Below are 22,637 nucleotides of genomic sequence, written 5' to 3' on the forward strand. Positions count from 1 at the left end.
TAATAATGTAGAAAGTTCTAGAAGCACCTTTTATTTTCAACAAATAAATTAATTTTTAATTGACAAATAATTGTACATGTACGTAGATAGTGATGTTTTGATATGTTTAATACATAGTGATCAGATCAGGGTAATTAGCATCTCCATCATCTCAAACATGTATCATTTCTTTATGTTGGGAATGTTCAATATCCTCCTTGTAGCCATTTGCAACAATATATGATGTTTAATTTAAAATATTCTTTAAGGACACTTAGCCACCTCTGGGGTGATGAGCACCACCAACACTCAGAAACCATGGAAAGCAGAATCCTCTCAGGCAGGATGTTGTTTCTCTTCCCAACCGTGTGTGATGTCCAGCTTTCTACCAGTGGAGGTGACCGTCTTGTGCCCTGCCTCCTTGCCTTTTTGCCTGCGCTTTCACACCCTAGTGCTGACAGATCTGGCCTCTGCAGGTGCCTGTAGTGACACCAGACCTTGTGAGAGGTGTTTCCTTCCTCGGTTGGGTGTGAGTGGTTTCTCTTCTGAAATAGCCTAATCTGAAAGAAATCTCCTTGGCTGTTTGACATGGCATGAATGGTAGTGTCAGGAATCCTTTTAAATCTAGGAAGGAAAGTATTTTTCATTGGAGCCATCTTTCCAAACATAGGCAACCTCAAATATTTCACTGAACATGCGCTAGGGTCCTAAAAAAAGATCCATGCTCGGAGAGAGTCCTTCCTTAGTTTCTTGCAGTTTGGGTTCGCAGATGAGGTTTATTTCGGTGTCACTGGCCATGGCAGGTAGCCACATGCGGCTTTGATTTTCTAGGTTGCGAGTTTCATAGTCCAAGCCTCGTAGGCGGTACCCCCCAAAAAATGGTTTTAAATGCATAAGTATTTTCTGCATCTTGCCTTAAACATCACTTCCGAGACTGCTTCTTACCAGCCCTGCCCTGTAGGTTAGCTGCAGTATTTTCATACTTGAGATTATATCATCCCTTGTTTGAATTTGTTCCTGAGCCGTCCGTGATGGGGCGGAGGCTCCGTGCGGTCCAGGCAGTGCCTGAATGGCACACCCCTTGTCTCCAGCACCTGCCCACAGCAGGAGTTTTGGGTTTATCCAACGCCTGATTGCCTGATGTTTTGTTTCACAGGAACAGACAATCTGCAGATAAATGTCACCCCAACCCCTGAATCGTTTCCTCACGGGAAATTGTTACCAATTTCACCAACATGGCCTTTCTCAGAAGTCAAGTCTTCCTCAGCGGTGGACAGAACCAAGACCGTGCTGGGACAGTCCCCTGACAACACAAGCTTGCCGCTGCTAGCCGGAACCCCTCCGCCCAAGACCCGCCGCAGGACTAGGGCTCACGTGGACTTCGCTTCTTCCCTTTTCCAAGGAAGCGGACATAGCGCCTCCCTCGAACCTTCCAAGGATTCTACCGAGTCCCTGGTCCAACCAAGGCCTCAAGGGGGAGAAGAAGCAGCCGACGCATCAGGTTCGCCTCTCACCAGCATGCTCCCCCCTGCGGACACAGTCCCATCAGTGACGTCCCCGAGCGCTGTCCTCCCATCTCGGCCAGTACAGGCAGGGACTCCCTCCATTTCAAAGCATCCCCCAAGCTCAGACATTCTCCTTCCACCTTCATCCTCTTCACTGGCTCCTCACTCACCTCATTCCATCATCTTTTCTAAGCCAACAGAGTGGCCCACCAAAGTGCGTGTAGTCCCCCACCCGGCTCCAGGTGACCCCACTTCAGGTCAGGGTGTAGCTAATCCCCTGAACCCATTTTCTGACGAAACAGACCCCAGTCCATCCCCAAATCCCCAGAATTTCACAGGCACCCCTCGTCTAGGTTTTTCAGGATCCTCAACAAAGCAGGATTCCAAGCTGTCCCCAGCAGAGGGTCCCCACTCAGCAGGCTCACCCACACCAGGGTTTTGGGGCTCCAGGGCAGAACCGGCCCGTCCATCTCTCCCTCTCCCAGCCCCTGGAAGTCTTATTCGGCTTCCGGGTGGAACCCCCTCGTGGTCAGTGCTGGAAGTGGCTTCAGGTCCTGCGTCCACACAGCCAGTCAGAGCTGAGGTGCCTGAGAGAGTGCACAATGGGGTGTCTTTGCCGGCTTTTAAGAGCACAGCAGCAGCGACCCGTGAGGCTGAGTCTCCACTTTTCCAGACTGCAGAATCAGTGGCCATAGACATGACCAGCAGCAGACAGCTAGCCCCTGCTACTACCAGCGACTCTGCTAACCCGCTGCATTTGTCAGCAGCTCCAGAGAATTCCGGAGGGCCCGCCCACGCAGCAGAACACACCTCTTCCTCTTGGGTGCCTTCTCCTCTGCCTTTTACCACCCCAGGTCGAGCGCAAGCCATGCTCTCTGGGGTGGTTCCCGCCTCACCATGGAACAGGACAGCCGACTTTCCCTCCACGCTCACTTTCCTCCAGCCTGCAGAGAGTCGTGCCCCCCCACCCCCTGTGCCAGGGGTGCCCGCTCCTCCAGAAGAGGGCAGTGATGGGGCCCTTCCTGCCCCGGCGACAGACTTCCTCCTCTCAAGCAGAGGAGCTCACCTTTCAACGACTTGGACATTTCCCCCATGGAAAGAGGACAGCGTGACAGCCATTTTGAGGAAAAATGAAAAGGCAAATGTGACAGTTCCTCTCCAGGCCCTTCCAAGTAGAGAGGTTTTGAGTCTTCACAGTGTAAATGGATTCATCTCTGATCTTGCTGCTGATCGGAGTTCATCTGCTGTCCTTACAGCACCCGGAACAACGCTCCCTCCTCCAGGGTCACCTCCACCTTCCACGCCCTCGGTACAAACAACCTGGATGGTTTCCCCATCTCCTGGCTTTTCCAGCACCAAGCCGGAGATGTACACAGCTACTGTGGGCCATTCAGAGCTGCCAGCTTCAGCTTCCAAACAGGTGACAGCAATTCCCTCCTCCACTGATGTCTATGATTTTGCAACAATGGGAAACATGAAAAAGCCGGCAGCCACAGATGTTTTCTGGAGTTCTCTTTCATCAGTAACTGGATCCCTTTCCACAGAATCAACAATAGCTGGCTTGCAGCAGCAAACAAATTATGATTTAAATGGACATGCAATTAACTCCACAAGTTGGGCAACCCATTCAGCTTCCATAACTCCTCCCAGTGGTTTAACTTCAGCTGCCAATGCAATAAAATCTCAGGATTTCAAAGACACTGCTGGGCATTCAGTGACTGCAGAAGGCTTTAGCATTCAGGATCTAGTCCTTGGTACAAGCACCAACCAGCTCATGCAACAGTCAGACAGGGCTGTGGTTGGAAACCATACAGACCTCTGGCCCACAAGCCATGACAACCATTCCAGAGACTTCCAAACAACTGAGGTTGACTATCACCCATCCACAAGTCAACGTTCTGCATCTCATCCCCACCTACAGTTGCCTGCCCAGCCAACACATCCTCTTTTGCTAACCTCACCACGTCTGACTTCTGCATCTAGCTTACAGGAAATGCTTTCAGATGGAACAGATACAGGTTCCCAAATTTCCAGCAACATCTATCCATCACTTGTGGTAAATGCTTCCACACCATTCCAGAATATCCTGAGACATCACTCTACTGCTGAATCTCCTCCTATATCAACCAGTGCCTTTTCCAGGACCCCCTCCAAAGTGCTGCAGGCTTCTCAGCACCCCAAGAAATGGACAGGTGCAGCCACTAGTGGAGGTAGTTTGTTTCCTGGTTCCCCCAAAACAGGTATGACTGCTTTTGTAGCCAGAGTATCTTCAAGCTCAACACAGATGCCAGCTTTGCTCTGAAGGAGCACATACCCCCTTTCAGGAGTGAGTTAGCGCCCCCAAATAGTCATGTCATTGATCCTCTGCCCACCAGATGTTTTGAAAGTGTTCGGAATTTGTGTCCTCCATATCAACCATAGCTTTGCCATAAGTGGCATTCTCATTATGGTTAATTGACTAAAGGAGTCTAAAGTTGTTTTGACTAAGTTCTCCCCACTGCAAGCCCAGAGTGCAGAGACTTTTCACCCTGGCAAACCCATAAGTTACATCCATCCATCATCAGAACAAGTGATGTTGCATTCTAGGCCAATGACAGATGTTGCTTTTTGTCTCTTTACAGTGGACTTCTCGGTGTCATCCAAGGTAGAGCCAACAGCAGCAGCAGCGGCAGCAGCAGCCACGCTGTTTCTGCGGAAACCAAGTCCACCAGCGCTGTCTGCAGCTCTACTTGCTAAGGGTACCGGCAGCAGCCCTTTGGCTGTGGCCTCAGGATTAGCCAAGAGCAGTTTGACCACTACTCTAGCTAAAAATGTCACAAACAAGGTGGCATCTGGCCCAAAGGCAACACAAGGGGCACTCCATACAGCCTTCCCATTCACGCCAACCTACATGTTTGCAAGAACAGCACACACCGCGAGCGCACATACAGCCATGCAAGGGAACACAGGCGCTGCCCCTGGCCTGTTGTCCACAACACACCTCCCCAGGAAACCACAAGCCATGCACACAGGCTTCCCAAACCCCACCAACCCGGAGATGCCCAGAGCATCCACCCCACGCCCGCTGACGGTCACAGCAGCGTTGACATCCATGACAGCCTCAGTGAAGGCGACCCGGTTGCCCCCCTTGCGGACAGAAAACACAGATGGTGCTCTTCCTGCTGCATCGGCTGCCGTGGTCACAACTGGCAGAATGGCATCCAACCTGGAGTGTCAGATGTCCAGTAAGCTCTTGGTGAAGACAGGTATGAGTCCACTGTCCTTCTGATTTTACTTGAAAGCAGCAAGCCTGGCCTCAGAGATGTAACAATTATTTTTCTTTTAGATCAGTAGTTCTCAACCGGGGGTGATTTTTGCTCCTCCTCCCCCAGGGGATATTGGCCATGACTGGAGATATTTTTGGTTGTCGTATTTGGGGTGGTGCTACCGGAATCTAGTGGGATAGAGACCAGGGATACTGCTAAATATCCTACAATGCACAGGACAGCCCCTGACAACAAAGATTAATCCAGCCTGAGATGTCCATGGGGCTGAGGCTGGGAAACCTTGATCTTTATCAAGTGTCAGAGGATAAAGATCCTGACACTTACTGACATGGATTTTAGTCCTAGGATCAGTCCTGATACCGGAGGCCCCCTGGGAAACCACAGTTGGCCTGTGGGTCTGAGAGTGCAAACATGCACTGTTTTGCCTGTAGAGCGACTCAATGATGTCTCACATGAATGTGTGATGCAATTTGTAAAATACAAGATCTTGGAAGTGCCACAGAGTTCAGAAAGGCTTTTTATCATGTGTTTTCTCAATCAGCAGACAGTACAAGTACAGCTACTGCACCCGATGTGGGATCCCAGGATTTCTTTTGATGTAAAAAGAAGACTCGAAAACAGTGGGGCGGGCAGCACTAGAGCCGTGAGCCGAGCCGGGATGCTGTCTTTTCAGCCCCGACTCCCCAGTGGTAGCAAAGCAGGCCTAGAATGCACGGGGTGCTTTTAATAGTGTGGTGGCGTTTGCTATAAAAAACATTAGACAGATTATTTGAAAGAGCGTGCCAGTGCTGAATGCTCGCATGCCGCCTTCCTCCTCACCCCACAGAGAATTAAATGAAATGATATCTTGAGACATATCCTATTCTAAAATGGGAAATTGCAAAACTAGGCATAGTGGAAAGTATAGTATCTCTTTCTATTTCTCAGGAAATTATACCGCCTAAGGTTCCACTTCCCCTGCCCCCCTCCCGCCCGCTCTCCTCTGAGTGGCAGGCAGCCCTGGCCCCCCCAGATGCAGAAGTCTGAAATGTTCTCCTCTCCCCCAGCCCCCACCCCAGCCACATCTCAGCAGTCACAGTTCCTTTCACTTCTACCTCCTGAATATGCCCCCTCTCTATCCTAGTTCACGCTGTCATCATCGCTCACCTAAATTTCTGCACCAACAGCCAAATTTATCTCTGTGCCTTCAGACTTCCCCCCTCTCCAATCTGTTCTCCAGTCTGCGTCAAGGGAACCTTCTAAAATGCATTCTTTCCTTAAAACTCCTTGTTGCCCATTTCCGTCAGGGCCAAACCTAAACATGTACAGGAGTCCTCCCTTAGCTGGGGATACACTGCAGGATGCCTGAAATCTCAGATAGTACCAAACCCCGTATATACTGTGTTTTTTTGCTATACATAGTACCTGTAATAAAGTTTAATTTATAAATTAGGCACAGTAGAGATTAACAATAACTAATAATAAAATAGAACAAGAATAATAACATGCCATTATAAAAGTTATGTGAATGTTCTCTCTCTCTCTCAAAATATCTTATTGTACCATAATAACCTATTTTCAGACCGAGGCTGACCAAGGGTAACTGAAACCATGGAAAGCAAAACCGTGGATAAGGGGGAACCACTGTATACTGAAATATTTCACTTCTCTCCCGTGCCTTTGCACTTGATTTTTCCTCTGCTGGGAGTGGGTGCAGGCAATCCTTTCTTCCTTAGGCAAGTTCACTCCTGTTATCCTTCAGGACGCAGCTGAAGTATCAGTTCCTGTGGAAACCTCTCCTGATCCCTAGCCCCTTGCCCAGCTCAGGGATGGATACTCCTTTTAGGAGCTTCAAGAGCATCATAGATTTTCCTTCAGATAGCACCTGTAACATTCAATTGCAAAGGCCTCTTCTCCGTCCTGTCTCCCTGCCTGTCTCTGTCCCCCTGTGAGGTGAGGACTGTGCCTTCCTGCCCTGGGGTTGTTTGAGGCTGCAGCACCTAGCTCAGGGCATCTAAGAAGGCTGTCCATAAATGTTGTTGCAGGAATTTCATTGCGTCCAGAGAAGGCACTGCCGATCCTGGCTTTCACAGTCAGAGGCAGCATTTCAGAAATGAGCTACCATCAGCATACCAGCTCTCTCTCCATTAGGGCCTTCTTTCCTTAGGACTTCAGCAGGACCAACAGAGCTACCACTCCAGCCCGTCCCCTCGTTGGCTGGACCTGTGCTTGGTACCTTTACTCAGAACTTGCAAGGTGGCTGCTGGGAGGAGTGGTTGATTATGTGGTTGGCCATCTCACCCTGATTGCCACGCTTCTGTTTTGCCCCGCAGTCCTCTTTCTGACACAAAGGAGGGTGCAGATCAGCGAATCCCTGAAGCTCAGTGTAGCCAAGGGGCTCACGCAGGCACTGCGGAAGGCTTTCCACCAGAACGATGTCTCGGCTCACGTACGTAAGCCCCCTGCCTTGTAATCGGGCCACATCTGCCTCTTGAGTCCAAAGTATGTTTACTCTGTTTTCCTCCTTTCTAGGTACCATAACCACACTGGCCAGAAATAGAGTCTGTCTTCGTTTTGGCAAATAGCTAATGCATGGTGGCTGGAGAAAAAGGTCACATTTTGAGATGGGAAATTGAGACTAATTGCTATATGTCTAGATTTTTTTTTTTAAAGCCTGGATATACTGTTTTAAACTGTCGCATTATCCCATCATTTGGGGAAAGTGTTTAGTATCGTTTGTATAATCTCTAGGAACTGTCCATTGTTTTTTTCGTTTATCCTCCTCACCTTATAAATAGTGGTTTATTTATGGACATTTAAAAATTATTCCAACTTGTAAATCAAGTCTAACTCTGCTTAAATTGCCAGCAGCAGACAGAGAAGTAAACATTTTTCTTCTCTCCAAACGCTTTAATGCCAAGTACTGTTCAATGAGCGCCGGCTGATTTCGATGGCATATCTGAGTGATGGAAGCTTTGCTTTACACTCTCTGGGTTTGTCCCAAGTTTTCAAGCAGTAAATGCAATTGGCAGTTGGTGGACTCCCTTTTGCACCAGTAAAAAATATTACTCTGGCTTCTTTCTCTGATGTTCTGTCCTCCAGCTGCACTCAGCTTGGTGATCCATCCTGACCCATCACACCAAGGACTAGGAAGGAGATTTGGCACACGGTTTATTGGTCATTGTCAATCTCTTTTATATAATTCTGGACAAGAAAGAAAGAAAGAAAATGGAAAAGAAAAAGGAAAGGAAAGGAAAGAAGAAAGAAAGAGAAAGGAAGGAAGGGAGGGAGGGAGGGAAGAGAAAAGAAAAGAAAAGAAAAAGAGAAAAAGAAAAAGAAAAAGAAAGAAAAGAAGGAAAGAAAGATGTTCCATGAGGAGCTTCTGTGGTTTTCTGCATAAAAACTCCATTTGGAAGTTGAAAATGTGAATGTTCCCATTTAGTTGTCTGATATGATTTTCACTAAATTTCAGTCATTCTCAAACCACCTTTTTAGTTTTGGTCTTTTCTACATATCATCAAAGTATTAGGTTTTTAAAAATGGGTTCATTTTTTTAGGCTGGGCGCAGTGACTCACGCCTGTAATCCTAGCACTCTGGGAGGCTGAGGTGGGAGGATTGCTTGAGCTCAGGAGTTGAAGACCAGCCTGAGCAAGAGCAAGACCCTGTCTCTACTAAAAATAGAAAAATAGCCAGGTGTCATGGCACGTGCCTGTAGTCGCAGCTACTTGGGAAGCTGAGGCAGGAGGATCGCTTGAGCTCAGGAATCTGAGGTTGTAGTGAGCTATGATGATGCAACTGCACTCTACCTGGCTGACAAAGTGAGAGAGACTCTGTCTCATAAAAAAGAAAAAAAAAGAGGGTTCATTTTTTAAAATTTAAATACATTTCTTTTGAAAGGACATTTGATAATTATCATCATATATGGAAATCAGGATCATTTGCCACAAATAAAAATGAGAATAATGGGAAGCAAACAGCTTGTTAAGTTTAAGGTAGACGTTGTTGCCTGCAGAAGGCTCTGAGGCTGAGCCTGGTGTCCTTTGTTTGCTTAAGAAAGAAATTAGCAAGGGTTAGAAAGACGTTAAAAGCAAATAATCACTAAGCTGAGGCTTGTTCCTTGAGGTAACCAGAAGGATTGAAAAGGGAGCAGGTTTCTCACTGGATGATTTAGTGGTGTTTTTTACTGTGTCCATGTCCCATCCTGAAGCATCCCTTATTTCAGCTAAAATTTTGAACACCATCTTTAGGAAACAGACTGAGGGAAAGCACACAATGTGCCGGAACCAAAGGCACGCCCACCCTGCTGCAAAGTCAGTCGTCTTGCTTTCTTCAGAAAATGCATGTTACTCCTAATGGAGATGAAAGAATAAGAAGGGGGAACAGGTGTTAAAAACACCCTGAGTTCCAGTTTTACAAGATTAAGACAATTCTGGAAATGGACAGTGGTGACGGTTGTATGGTATTATGAATATGCTTAACACCACTGATCATTACACTGAAATATGGTTAAGATGGTAGATTGTATGTTGTGTGTATTTTAACACAATAAAAAAATTGGGGGGAGGGCCAAGATGGCAGACTAGAAGTAGCCCGCACATGCTGCTCTCTAGGAGAGGATGAAACTACAAGTCGCTGCCCACCTGTGGATGGACCCTCTTGGAGAGAGCACTGTGGATCACCAGAGAACTGACGGGAGACACTCAGAATGGAGGAGCCGAGAATGGGGAGTTCCACTTGCCAAGATCGGAAGATATTTGGGGAAACCCCCACATGTGGGGAAGGGACAAAGGAGAGAGCACCAGGGCCCCATGTTCCTTGTACGGACACTGTGACTCAAGCTGTGAGCCCCCCCCCCCCCCGTGGGCCTCCATACTGATAGGGGAACTGCTTGGAGACTGTATCATGAAGCCTAATCAGAGAGCAGGCTCAGCAGGGCCCTGCTGGCCTCAGTTCCCGGGTTGCCGCAGCTGATGCCACTCTGAGCTGTCAGGTCCAGAGCACCCACTCTACACAGGGATCGGCTTTGGTGCAACTGCCCCAGCACTGCCTCTTGCCTGGCCGAGGAGGGAACAGGGAGGCCAGACGTTCTCACATGCCCAAGGTTGGGAGCTGGATGCCTCTCCCACCTACCAGGGAACTCGAGAAGAGCTCAAGGGGTCCCATGGTAGCAGCCTCAGCAGGACCTGTGTGGGGAGAGAGCCCCAGCCATCCAGCCGCCCAGCCCCTGTGGCCCCATGCACCAACCTGTGGAACAAGCACCCCTGGCCCCGTGTGCTGTCGTGACAAGGCCCATGCTCTCTCAGCCCCGCACACTGAGCAAAGGTCCACACCCTTGTGGACCCACCCACCAATCAGCGGCCATGCACACCACCTGGAGGAACAACCCCCTTGACCTGTGCGCCACCACTGGAGGTCCACGCCCCCATGGACCCATGCTCTGTGTGGTAGGCCACACACTCTGGCCTTGTGTGCTGGCCAATGGGCCACACTCTGCCCTGTGCACCGTGCAGTGGGCTGCCTGCCACAGACCTGCACACTGTGCAGTGGGCCATGCCTCTTTGTCTTGTGCACCAACCAGCAGGCCATGCCCCTGCAACCCTGAGTGCCAATCAGCAAAACAAGCCCCTCGGCCTTGCATGCCAGCTGGCAGGCCATGCCCTCATGACACTGTACAGCACCACACCTATGGTCCAGTTCTCCACCACAACCCACTGGCCACAAGCTGCCTCCCACTGCATACTGCCATTACACCTAGACCAAGATTAAGTGAACATCTGCAGTCCTGATACCCATGGCCACAGCCTAGATAGCCTCACCAAACAGCCACTGCCACCACCTCAGGGACACCTAGGCTGAGCAATCTCTTTCAATGCCTGCCTCAGTAGAGAGGAACTCATCCAGCTCCTTACCAGAGCTTCCAACAGCAGCCTAGGGACCAACCCACCACTCCACACAAAGATCTAGCACTGGCCCAAGTCCTGCAATCTGCCCAGACACTGGCCAAGGTCTTGCGATGCATCCAGGCATCCAGGCATCCATCAAGCTCCCGGAACCTGCACAGTCACTGGCCAAGGTCACACCACCTGTCTCCGTGGAGAAGGATTTGCTCAGCTCCCACCCTAGCTTCCAATAGTGGCCTTGGGACCAATCCACCAATCTGAATATCCCCCAGCACTGGCTTAGACTGTGACAACCACAGGGGATCGAGATGATGCAGGAGAACAGCTGGCTCTCAGTGCATCCACCCCTCTCCTGCTGGGTCAGTCCTCCAGAGTATGACACAAAAGCATTATCTAGGGACCTCTCCTTCTCACTAAGTAGGAGAGTTCTCAGCAAAGGGGAACAGGTGCACCATAAATCTATCAGCCCTGAGCTGAGAGAAGAGGTTTCAGATGAGAAGAAACCAGCAAAGAAGTCAGCAACATGAAAAACCAAGCTAGTTCAACACCACCAAAGGATCACAATAGAGCCACAAGACTGGATCCCAACCAAAAGGAAATTGTCCAATTGTCAGAAACAGAATTCAGAATATAGACGGCAAACAAGATGAATGAAATTGATGAGAAATTTGAAAACCAACACAAAGAAACCAAAAAAAAATTTCAGGATATGAATGAAAACTCACTAAAGAGATAGACAACATAAGAAAGGATATAACACAACTTAAAGAAATGAATGAGTCATTTAAAGAACTACAAAATACAGCAGAAAGCTTCAGCAACAGGCTAGACATAGCAGAAAAAAGAATCTCAGAGCTTGAAGACAAGGCTTTTGAATTAACCCATCCAGTCAAAGATGCAGAAAAAAGAATAAAGAAGAATGAATAATGACTTAGAGAAATACAGGACTACATGAAATGAGCCAATATATGAATTTTAGGTATCCCGGAGGGAGAAGAAGAAAAAGCAAAAAGCATGGAAAACTTATTCAAGGGAATTACTGAAGAAAACTTCCTTGGTATCACCAGAGATTCAGATATCCAGATAGAATATGATCATTGAACACTGGGAAGATTCATAGTGAATAAAACATCTCCAAGACACATAGTCATCAACCTAGCCAAAGTCAAAATGAAGGAGAAAGTTCTATAAGCTTAAAGATGAAAGCAACAACTAACCTACAAAGGAAAACTCATCAGGATAACAGCAGATTTCTCAGTGGAGACCTTACAAGCCAGAAGGGATCAGGGCTCCATTTTTAATCTTCTGAAATAGAACAACTGTTAGCCAAGAATTTTGTATCCTATAAACCTAAGTTTCATAAATGATGAAGAAATAAAGACTTTTCCAGACAAGCAAACATTAAGGGAATTTGTTACTACTAGACCTGCCCTACAGGAAATGCTCAAAAGTGCATTATACATGCAATGGCACAATAGATACACACCAGTGTAAAATTACCCAAAAGTTATAGCTCACAACTCTTATGAAATAATAGCACAAGAGAGAAAACAAAACAATAAGGTATCATCCAACATGATGAACAGAACAGCATCCCACATATCAATACCAACACTGAGTGTGAGCAGTCTGAATACTCCACTTAAAAGACATAGACCAGATGAATGGATGAAAAAACACAACCCCAAAATTTTCTGTCTCCAAGAAACACATCTAAACTGCAAAGACACACACAGACTCAAGGTAAAGTGATGGAAAAAATATTCCATGCAAATGGAAACCAAAAGCAAGGAGGGATAGCTATTCTCATATCAGATAAAATAGACTTTAAATGAACAATGATTTAAAAAAAAGACAAAGATAGTCATGTATAATGGTAAAGGGAGCAATTCACCAAGAAGACATAACCATCCTAAATATTTACTGTATATGCACCTAGCACAGGTACTCCCAGTTTCATAAAGCAAATTCTTCTAATGTAAGCAAAGAAGTAAACCATAGTATCTTAATAGCCAGGGACTTCAACACTCCACTGACAGAAGTGGAAAGATCATCAAAGTAGAAAATGAATAAAGAAACACTGGACTTAAACAGGACTCTAAAACAAATGGATGTAACAGACATTTACAGACCATTATACCCCAAAACCACTGAATATACATTCTTCTCATCAGCACATGGGACATTTTCCAAGATTGATCATATCTTAGGCCACAAAACAAGTCTTGGCAAATTTAAAAAAATTGAAATCATACATGTATCTTCTTAGACCACAGTGGAATAAAATTAGAAATCAATTCCATGAGAAACACTCATATCTACCTGAAGTCATGGAAATTAAACAATCTGCTGCTGAATGATCCTTGGGTCAATGATGAAATTAAGATGGAAATAAAAATACTCTTGAACTGAATGACAAAGAGGACACAAGATTTCAAAAATCTTGGGATGCAGCAAAAGCAGTCCTAAGGGGAAAGTTCATAACCTTAAATGCCTACATCAAAAAGACAGAAAGATCACATATTATCAACCTAATGTCACATCTCAAGGAACTAGAAAAAGGAGAACAAACCAAACCCAAAGCTAGCAGAAGAAAAGAAATAACAAAGCTCAGAGCAGAACTAAACAAAATGGAAACCATAAAAATGAGACAAAGGATCAATGAAACAAAATGTGGTCCTTTGAAAAGATAAACAAAATTGATAGACCACTAGTCAGATTAACCAGAAATAGAAGAAAGAGGACTCAATTAAGCTCAATCAGAAATGAAAAAGGAGACATTACAACTGATACTGCAGAAATGCATCATCCATGAATACTACAAACACTTCTATGCCCACGAACTAGAAAACCTAGAAGAGATGGATAAATTCCTCGAAACATACAACCTCCTAAACCTGAATCAGGAAGAAATAAAAATCCTGAGCAGACCAATAACAAGTGGTAAGATTGAAGCAGTAATAAAAAATCTTCCAATGTTAACAACAACAAAAGCCTCAGACCAGATGGATTCACAGCCAAGTTCTATCAGACCTACAAAGAAGAACTGGTACCTATCCTACAGAAAGTATTCCATAACATCAAGAAGGAGGGAATCTTTCCTAACTCATTCTATGAAGCCAGTATCACCTTGATACCATAGCCAGGAAAGGACAAAACAAAAAGTGAAAACTACAGATAAATATCCCTTATGAACATAGATGCAAAAATCCTCAACAAAATACTATCAAACCAAATTCAACAGCACATCAAAAAGATAATCCACCATGATCAAGTGGGTTTCATCACAGGGATGCAAGGATAGTTCAACATATGCAAATCAATAAATGTGATTCACCCTATAAATAGAAACAAAAACGACCATATGATCATCTTAATAGATGCAGAAAAAGCATTCGATAAATCCAGCACACTTTCATGATAAAAAACCTCAACAAAGTAGGCATAGAAGAACATACCTCAAAATTATAAAAGCCTTATATGACAAACTAACAGCCAACATCATACTGAATGGGGGAAAGTTGAAAGCACTTCCCTTAAGAACTGGAACAACACAAGGATGCCTGTTGTCACCACTTATATTCAACATAGTATTGGAAATCCTAGCCAGGGCAATCAGGCAAGAGAAAAAAATAAAGGGCATCCAAATAGGGAAAGAAGATGTCAAATTATCCCTATTTACTGATGGTATGATCTTGTATCTAGAAAACTTCAAAGGCTCCACCAAAAGACTCCTGGAATTGACAAATAAATTTAGCAAAGTCTCAGGTTACAAAATCAATACACACAAATCAATAACATTTCTATATAATAACAGTCAAGCTGAGAGTCAAATCAAGGACTCAATACCATTCACCATAGCTACAAAGAAAATAAAATACCTAAGAATATACTTAACCAAGGAGTTGAAAGATCTCTACAAGGACAACTACAAAACACTGATGAAAGAAATCACAGATGTCACAAACAAATGGAAAAACATCCTTTATGAATTGGAAGAATCAACATTGTTAAAATGTCCTACTGCCCAAAGTGATTTACAGATTCAATGCAATCTCCATCAAAATACCAACATCATATTTCACAGATCTAGAAAAAATAATCCCAAGCTTCATTTGGAGCTAAAAAAGAGCCCGAATAGCCTAAGCAATTTTAAGCAGAAAGAACAAACCTGGAGACATCACATTACCTGACTTCAAATTATATTACGAGGCTATAGTAACCAAAGCAGCATGGTACTGGTATAAAAGAAGAGACACAGCCAACTGATCTTCAACAAAGCAGACAACAGCATACACTGGGGGAAAGGAAGCCCTGTTCAATAAATGGTGCTAGGAAAATTGAATAGCCACATACAGAAGAATGAAACAGGACTCTTATCTGTCGCTATATACTAAAATTAATTCAGGCTGGATTAAAGACTTAAATGTAAGGTATGAAATCATTTTTATGATTCTAGATGAAAACATAGGAAAAATTCTTCTAGACATTGGCCTCGGCAAAGTATTTATGTCTAAGATGCTAACGGCAAATACAGCAACAACAAAAATAAATAAATGGGACTTAATTACATTAAAAAGCTTCTGCCCAGTCAAGGAAATAATCAACAGAGTGAATAGATAACCTACAGAATGGGAGAAAATATTTGTAAACTATACATCTGACAAAGGACTAATATCCAGAATCTACAAAGAACTCAAAAAAAATCTGCAAGAAAAACACAAACAACCCCATCAAAAAGTGGGCAAAAGACATGAACAGAAGGTTTTTGAAAGAAGATAGACAAAATGGCTAACTAACATGAAAAAATGCTCAACATTACTAATTATCAGGGAAATGCAAATTAAAACTACAAGAAGATACCACCTTACCCCTATCAGAATGGCCATTATTAAAAAGTCAAAAAATAATAGATGCTGGCATGGATGCAGAGAGAAAGGGACTGCAAATTAGTACAACCTCTTGAGAAAACAATGTGGAGATTTCTCATAAAAATAAGTGTAGACCTACCATTAGATCCAGCAATCCCACTGCTGAGTATCTACTCAAAGGAAAAGAAGTCATTTTATCAAAAAGACACTTGCACTCGAATGTTTACTGCAGCACAATTCACAATTGCAAAGATGTGGAATCAACCTAAGTGCCCATCAGTTGAAGAATGGATAAAGAAAATGTAGTGTATATATATACACACACACACACCATGGAGTACTACTCAGACATAAAAAGGAATGAAGTAATGTCATTCACAGCAATGTGGATGATGAAATGGAGACCATTATCCTAAGTATTTCAGCAATGGAAAACTAAACACCGTAGGTTCTCACTAATAAGTGCGAGCTAGTAGGTGGGCACACACAGCACAAAGCAATGAGAAATAGATGAGAAACTGAGAATGTGGCGGGGTGGGGTGGGGGGTGAGGGATAAAAACTTACCTATGGGGTACAATGAACACTATTCTGGTGACAGACATACCAAAAGCCCTGACTTAAGCATTGCAAGGTATCTATGTAACATAAACACTTGTACTCTCTTGAAATAAAACTAACAAAAGTTGGAAAAAAGGAGGTTATAAAGCAATACCTACAATGCACGCACACGTGTATGTGTATATATGTGTTACTTTCTCTGTTTTTCAAATGTAATTCTGTAGTAAACATTACATTTAATACATAAAAAACAAGACTCCAGACACCCTGAACTGTTAATATACAGCATCAAGAAAGCAAAAGGAAAAAAATAAGAGTAAAATCTAGCCTCGAAATATTACAATCGAGACAGAAGGAGCTCAGATCATCGGTGTCCTGAGGACTCAGCTGTGAGAGAAGGTCTCGGTGGCTCATCTCCACCTTGGTCTTGAACCAGTTTACAAGCCAAGAATGAAGTCAAGTCTGAACGAGTCTTCTGTCTGCTTCTCAAAGAAGGAATTAACTTTTTTTTTACTTCTTGACCTGTGCCCCAAAGGTGCCCCATTTAATCTGTCATTCTTGCCTTTTAATTCGCAGAAAAGAGAAATATATTAAAGCTCTTTTCCTCAGCATTCCATTAGCTGGAAATCTCTCTGGCCTGCTCTCTGCCCTCTGCCTTTTTGGTAACAATCGGTGTTCACAGGATTATACTGAAGCACTTAAAGAATTTAAAAATACAGATTTAATTCTGTCCCATGTAGGTTTGATGTAAATTATATTTTGTTGTATTGTGATATTTCTCAATATCACAACATGAGTCACAATATGAGACTTCTCAATCCACATATGCTTTAGCCTGCAGCAGTCCCCAACCTTTTTGATGGAAGAAAATTTTTCCATGGAAGGGTGGAGGGGGGAGGCGGGGCTCAGGCGGTGATGCGAGTGATGAGGAGCAGCTGTAAATACAGATGAAGTTTCCCTCGCTCACCCATCACTCACCTCCTGCTGCGTGGCCTGGCTCCTAAGTTTCATGGAAGACAATTTTTCCACAGACTTGGGGGTGTGGTGGGCGGAGTTCAGGTGGTGATGCACACCCAGGGGTTGGGGACAGCAGCTCTGTAGGATTGTTAAGAATATTTGTTGACTGAGAACATCATATTCTCTAATGTTGGTACTAACAGCTGTGGTTCTAAGAAACACCAAGAAGAACTTAAAGGTGCTGTGGAATTCAACAATGAGTTCTTTGGGTCCATTTGTTTTGTAGGTGGACATCCTGGAGCATGCTCATAACCTCACGGTTGGTTACTATGCTACCAAAGGGAGGCTGGTGTACTTGCCTGCTGTAGTGATCGAAATGCTGAGCGTTTATGGAGTCAGCAACGTCACTGCGGATCTGAAGCAACACACCCCCAGCTTACAGTCTGTGGCAGTCCTTGCCTCCTCGTGGAATCCCCAGCCTGCAGGCTACTTCCAGCTGAAAACAGGCAAGTAACTCAGAAAGAGAAGATTTGTATCCATTCTGGATCAGGGGCAGTACCAAGTGGACACCTATTTAAAAACTCCATTGCTAGCAACTCTGTCATTTTTTAAAAGTCCTTGTGTACCTTCTTCCAAGGGCCCTGCTAATCAAATGCCCAAGTTTCCTGCATGTCATCCTAAATTTTTCTAACCCTGAATATATTAGAAATGTTCCATCACAGGAGTCTTCCTTCCTAATTTATATACTTAGTACTGATGAGCACCAAGTAATGTATTTTATATTTCTTTTCATATTACCAGTGGATACTAATAAGTGTTGAGCATCCAGAAAATCTATGGCTTGGAGCAGTGGGTTCCAGATGCCACTAAGTTATAATTTCTGAGCTTAGGCCTCAGAATCTTTCTATCTTTTGTTTGTTTGTTTGTTTTCCAAGCTCCCTGGTGATTTCTGATCTACAAAGTTTGTAAACCACAAGAGTGGAGAAATTATTGAAATTGAAACACTCAATCAACTTTGTAATGGAGGTCAATTGATTTTTTTTCCCCCTCCAAAGAAATAGAAGGCATGATCTCTTTCAGGTTATGATTTGTCAGTCTTTGAGCAGAGGTCTACATATTCCAATCAAATAAAATTATAAAACCTTTTGTTTTGGAGGGTTCGATCATGCTTCTTCATTTATAAATCATTTTAAGAGCCACTTTCAAAACTACAATCACATCCTGTCTAGGCTTATTATTTATTTGCCTAATTTTTCTAATCTAAAATCATGCTGTTTTATATCATGACCGCTATTAAGTCCAAGGAACTGAGACATAGAGCTCTGGTGAGCACTGATTTATTACTCTCATTCTAGTGCTGCAGTTTGTGAGCCAATCAGACAACATCCAGTCCTGCAGGTTTGCTCAGACAATGGAACAGAGGCTGCAGAGAGCATTCCAGGATGCTGAGAGGAAGGTCCTGAGTACCAAAAGCAACTTGACGATTCAGGTAGGGAGGAGGGTGTTTCAGGCTGGGTAGCTGACAGACAAACACAGTGCAAACATTGGCAAGAAATGCCTCGGGTCCTCCAGTTCAGATCTGCTTCGTGTAAATATAACGTTGTACTTCAGGCTTGTGATGTAGACAGTCATGACATTGGTGAGAGTGTCTGGGGTCTGGCCATGACAGAAGGGATGCCGTGTTGCAGTTCACCTGCTGTAGTGTGGGGTTTTATATTTATCTTCCCATCTGGCGCTTCCTCAGTCCTTTCAAATAAATTTACTATTTAAAAAAATTAAACTAGACTCTACTATATATGTCAAATGTCTAATATAAAATGAATAATGACTGGATTTTAAGTAGCTAACTCACTAAGATTTGTCTGTTCTGTGATTTGCATTGGGTTATATTCCAGTTACCTTAGTTTATACACACACTCTCACACATTTTATGTTGAGGGCTTACTATGTGCCAGGAACTGTGCTAAGTGTTTTACAAATATTTTCCTACGTAATACCCAAGACATTCTTCTGAGGCATTCTTACCTCCGTTTCACAGAAGAGAGAACTGAGAGAGAGGTTAAGAAACTTCCAGAAGGTCACACAGGTAGTAAAGAATGGAAAAAGGACTTGAGCCCAAAGCCCATACTCTTATCCACTATGCTATGCTAACATCAATGCAATGTGGAAATGGGGTCCTTGATGAAACTTTTGCAAACATAAGAATTAATTCCTAGGGAAATCGACTCTTGGTTCACTGACTTTCAGCTTCCTGGGTTAACAGTATATGCACTGCCAGGAGCCTTCCTCGGACCCAGTTTTGCAATTATGTAGATATTATCCCACTAAGGACAGATGCTTCTTGATGATATTCATCCAGCCCCAAAATTTCTCTAATTAACTCTTCTATTCAGTGTCTCTGTTTTGACGACTAAACTGAAGCCTTTGCAATTAGACCCAGTGGTTTTGAAATTGACATTTAGCATAAATGAATTATCAGCAAAGCCAATGTGAAGTAGAAAGCATACAATTTAATTTGAATGAGCAGTTTTCATTTTCTAGATTTATCCAAAGTGTATATGGAAGTATCTCATTATGATTTGGTTCATATTAGACTAAGATCTAAAAACGTGTCACAGACTTAAGATTTATGTAAGGAGTGTGACTCAGCTCTCTTGTGGGAAATCATTTTCCTTCTGATTGGATTTGTGATCCTCACAGGTGCATGAGCCTAGTTAGATCTTGGCAGCAGAGCATACTTTAATTGTATTCAGGAAGCATAGACTTATCGAGTGCCTGCTATTTATCAGGCACTGGGAGGGACACCAAGATAAATAAGCTGCCCTTGGCCTTAAGAAGCCTCTCTTGTGTTGTTGTATGGTAATTATGGACCATTAGATGAAACTTTATAAATCAAGTAACGAACCTTCCCTGGAAAAGGCTATAACAGGTGATTTGAGACTTGCATCTAAACAGATTTTAGGTAGTCTTAAACATTTAAAGAGCTTTTGAAATGAATGGATAATTGGATAAATCATTTTATTAACTCCACCCATTTCGCTTTTTGCCTGGGTGGGCAGGAAGCCCAGAGCCACATTTGTTGCGTGGATTTAGTAACCTTCTGGGCTCCTGTATCATGCATAGATAACTACATGCTAACCATTCCTTGTTGGATTGTCTTTCATCTGTTTTTCCAAGACCGGGTTTAGTAATTTAATAACTTTTTCATTTTATTTTATAACATATGATTTATAAAGTACCTTGAATCCTTTGTGCAGTAAGACCATGTAAATATTTCATTCACTCACTCATTCAGAGAGTCATTGAAAAAGCACCTTTTTTTTTTTTTTTTTTTAACTTCTGTAGCTTTAGTGTTGGGGGCCAGATTACAATTGACTCAATTAGGACATTTTTTGGTTGCAAGTGACAGAATATAAATTTACAAGGCAAAAAGAGGAAGTGATTGGCTCATGGAACTGGAAACTTCACAGCTTATTTACTTCAGGCACAGTTGACTCCAGGTGTTTGCATGCTTCCTTCATAAAGTTCTCTCCATCTCTTGGCTTGCTTTGCTCTCGGCTGGCACCATCCTTAGCTCCCATGGGATGGCTCATCCATGTTGCTCACTGTCTGTGGAACCAAAGTGTCATTCCGGTAAAGATTTGGAGATTATCTCTCACTGGACTCACTCTGCCCCTTTCTAGATCACTAACTGTGGCCAAAGAGGTGAAATGTCCCAATCAAGAAGGCCTGGCTCTGATGACCACTCCTGAAACTTGGGAGGGGTGGCCCCATACAAGGCACATGGATAGAGAGGAAAGGAGAAGTGGTTCCCCAGGGAAATTGTGGTGCTGTCATTAAAGGGAGAATGGATGTTGAGTAGGCAAAACAACAGCTTTCTCTCCATCCACTGTAGATCTAATTAGCCAACTGAATCATGGCATGAGAGAGTGGGAAGTCACAGTTGTGGTCAGAAGCTACAGGAGTCAAGATAAAGGGGTGATGGGAAAGTGTCACCAGTAGTGGCTGCTTCTCTTGGGGGACAGAGCATGACTTTCAGGGACCAGTGCTGTGACCTTGGTCTCAGGCCGGTGACCCCTTGTTTTTGGAGCTAGTGTTAAGCAGCCACCAAGAATGATCACACTTTTCTTAGCTATAAAAAGTTAGGATATTAAAGAGGACACAAATAAATGGAAAAACATCCTGTGTTCATGGATTAGGAGACTTAATGTTGTTAAGGTGCCAATACTACCCAAAGGAATCTACAGATTTAATGTAATCCCTATCAAAATCCAAGTGATCTTTTTTTGTGGAAATAGAAAAATACATCCTAAAACTCGTATGAAATCTCAAGGGACCTTCAACAGCCAAAGCAATTTTGAGAAAGAAGAACAAAGTTGGAGGTCTTATACATCCTGATTTCAAATCTTACTGCAAAGCTACAGTAATCAAAACAATATGGTGTTGGCATAAAGACAGACACATAGACCAATGAAATAGATTACAGAGCCTGGAAATAAACCCCATTGTATATGGCCAAATAATTTTTGACAGGGATGCCAAAGCTATTCAGTGGAAAAAGGACAGTCTTTTCAATAAATTGGGAAAACTGGACATCCACATGCAAATGAATCTGGACTCTTACCTAACATCATATACCAAAATTAAGTCAAAATGGATCAAAGACCCAATGTAAGAGGTAAAACTATAGGACTCTTCAAAGAAAACAGAGGGAAAAAATTTCATGACACTAGGGGATTTGGCAATGATTTGTTGGATATGACACTAAAAGTATAGGCAACAGAAGAAAAAATAGATAAATTAGACTTTATCAGAATTAGAAACTTTTATGCATCAAAGAACACTATTAACAGAGTGAAAAGGCAACCCACAGAATAGATGAAAAATATTTGGAAATCATATATCTAGTAAGCAGTTAATATCCACAGCATATAAAGAACTCCTGCAATTTAATAATTTAAAAGAAACCCATTATGAAATGGAGAAAGGACTTGAGTAGACATTTCTCTTGAAAAGATATGCAGATGGCCAATAAGCACATAACAAGATGCTCTATAACACTAATCATTAAAGAAATGTAAATCAAAACCATGAGATACCATTTCACATTTTTTAGGATGGCTATTCTCAAAAAACAGAAAATAGTAAGTGTTGGTGAGGATGTAGAGAAATTGGAAGCCTTGTGCATTGCTAGTGGGACTGTCAACTGGTACAGCCATTTGTAAAAGAGTATGGTGGTTTCTCAAAAAATTAAACATAGAATTACCGTATGGTCTAGCAATTTCATTTCTGGGTATGCACCAAAAAGAACTGAAAGTAGGGACTTGAACAGCTATTTGTACACCCATGTTCATAGCAGCATTATTCACAGTAGCCAAAAGGTGGAAGCAACCCAAGTATCCATCAGTAGATGAATGGATAAACAAATGTAGTGTATTTATGTGTGTGTATGTGTGTGTATATGGTATATATATATTTATACAGACACACAATGGAATATTATTCAGCCTTCAAAAAGGAAGGAAATTCCATTGCATGCTATAACATGGATGAACCTTGAAGACATTTTGTTAAGTGAACTAAGTCACAAAAAGATAAATACTGTATGATTTTTCTTGTA

General features: G+C 43.2%; 1 protein-coding gene across 1 annotated transcript in view; it reads left to right on the forward strand.

Moving 5' to 3' along the window:
• Positions 1–22,637, forward strand: part of KIAA1549L (KIAA1549 like) — a 256,074-nt gene that overhangs the window by 140,169 nt on the left and 93,268 nt on the right. Inside the window, exons 2-6 of the mRNA XM_045557763.1 lie at positions 1,136–3,676; positions 4,106–4,729; positions 7,063–7,178; positions 17,304–17,523; positions 18,373–18,506. Of these exons, the coding sequence (XP_045413719.1) occupies positions 1,136–3,676; positions 4,106–4,729; positions 7,063–7,178; positions 17,304–17,523; positions 18,373–18,506 (3,635 nt within the window). The remainder of the gene's footprint in view (positions 1–1,135; positions 3,677–4,105; positions 4,730–7,062; positions 7,179–17,303; positions 17,524–18,372; positions 18,507–22,637) is intronic.

This window comes from Lemur catta, chromosome 7, assembly GCF_020740605.2.
Source record: "Lemur catta isolate mLemCat1 chromosome 7, mLemCat1.pri, whole genome shotgun sequence".
Classification (NCBI taxonomy): Eukaryota; Metazoa; Chordata; class Mammalia; order Primates; family Lemuridae; genus Lemur; species Lemur catta.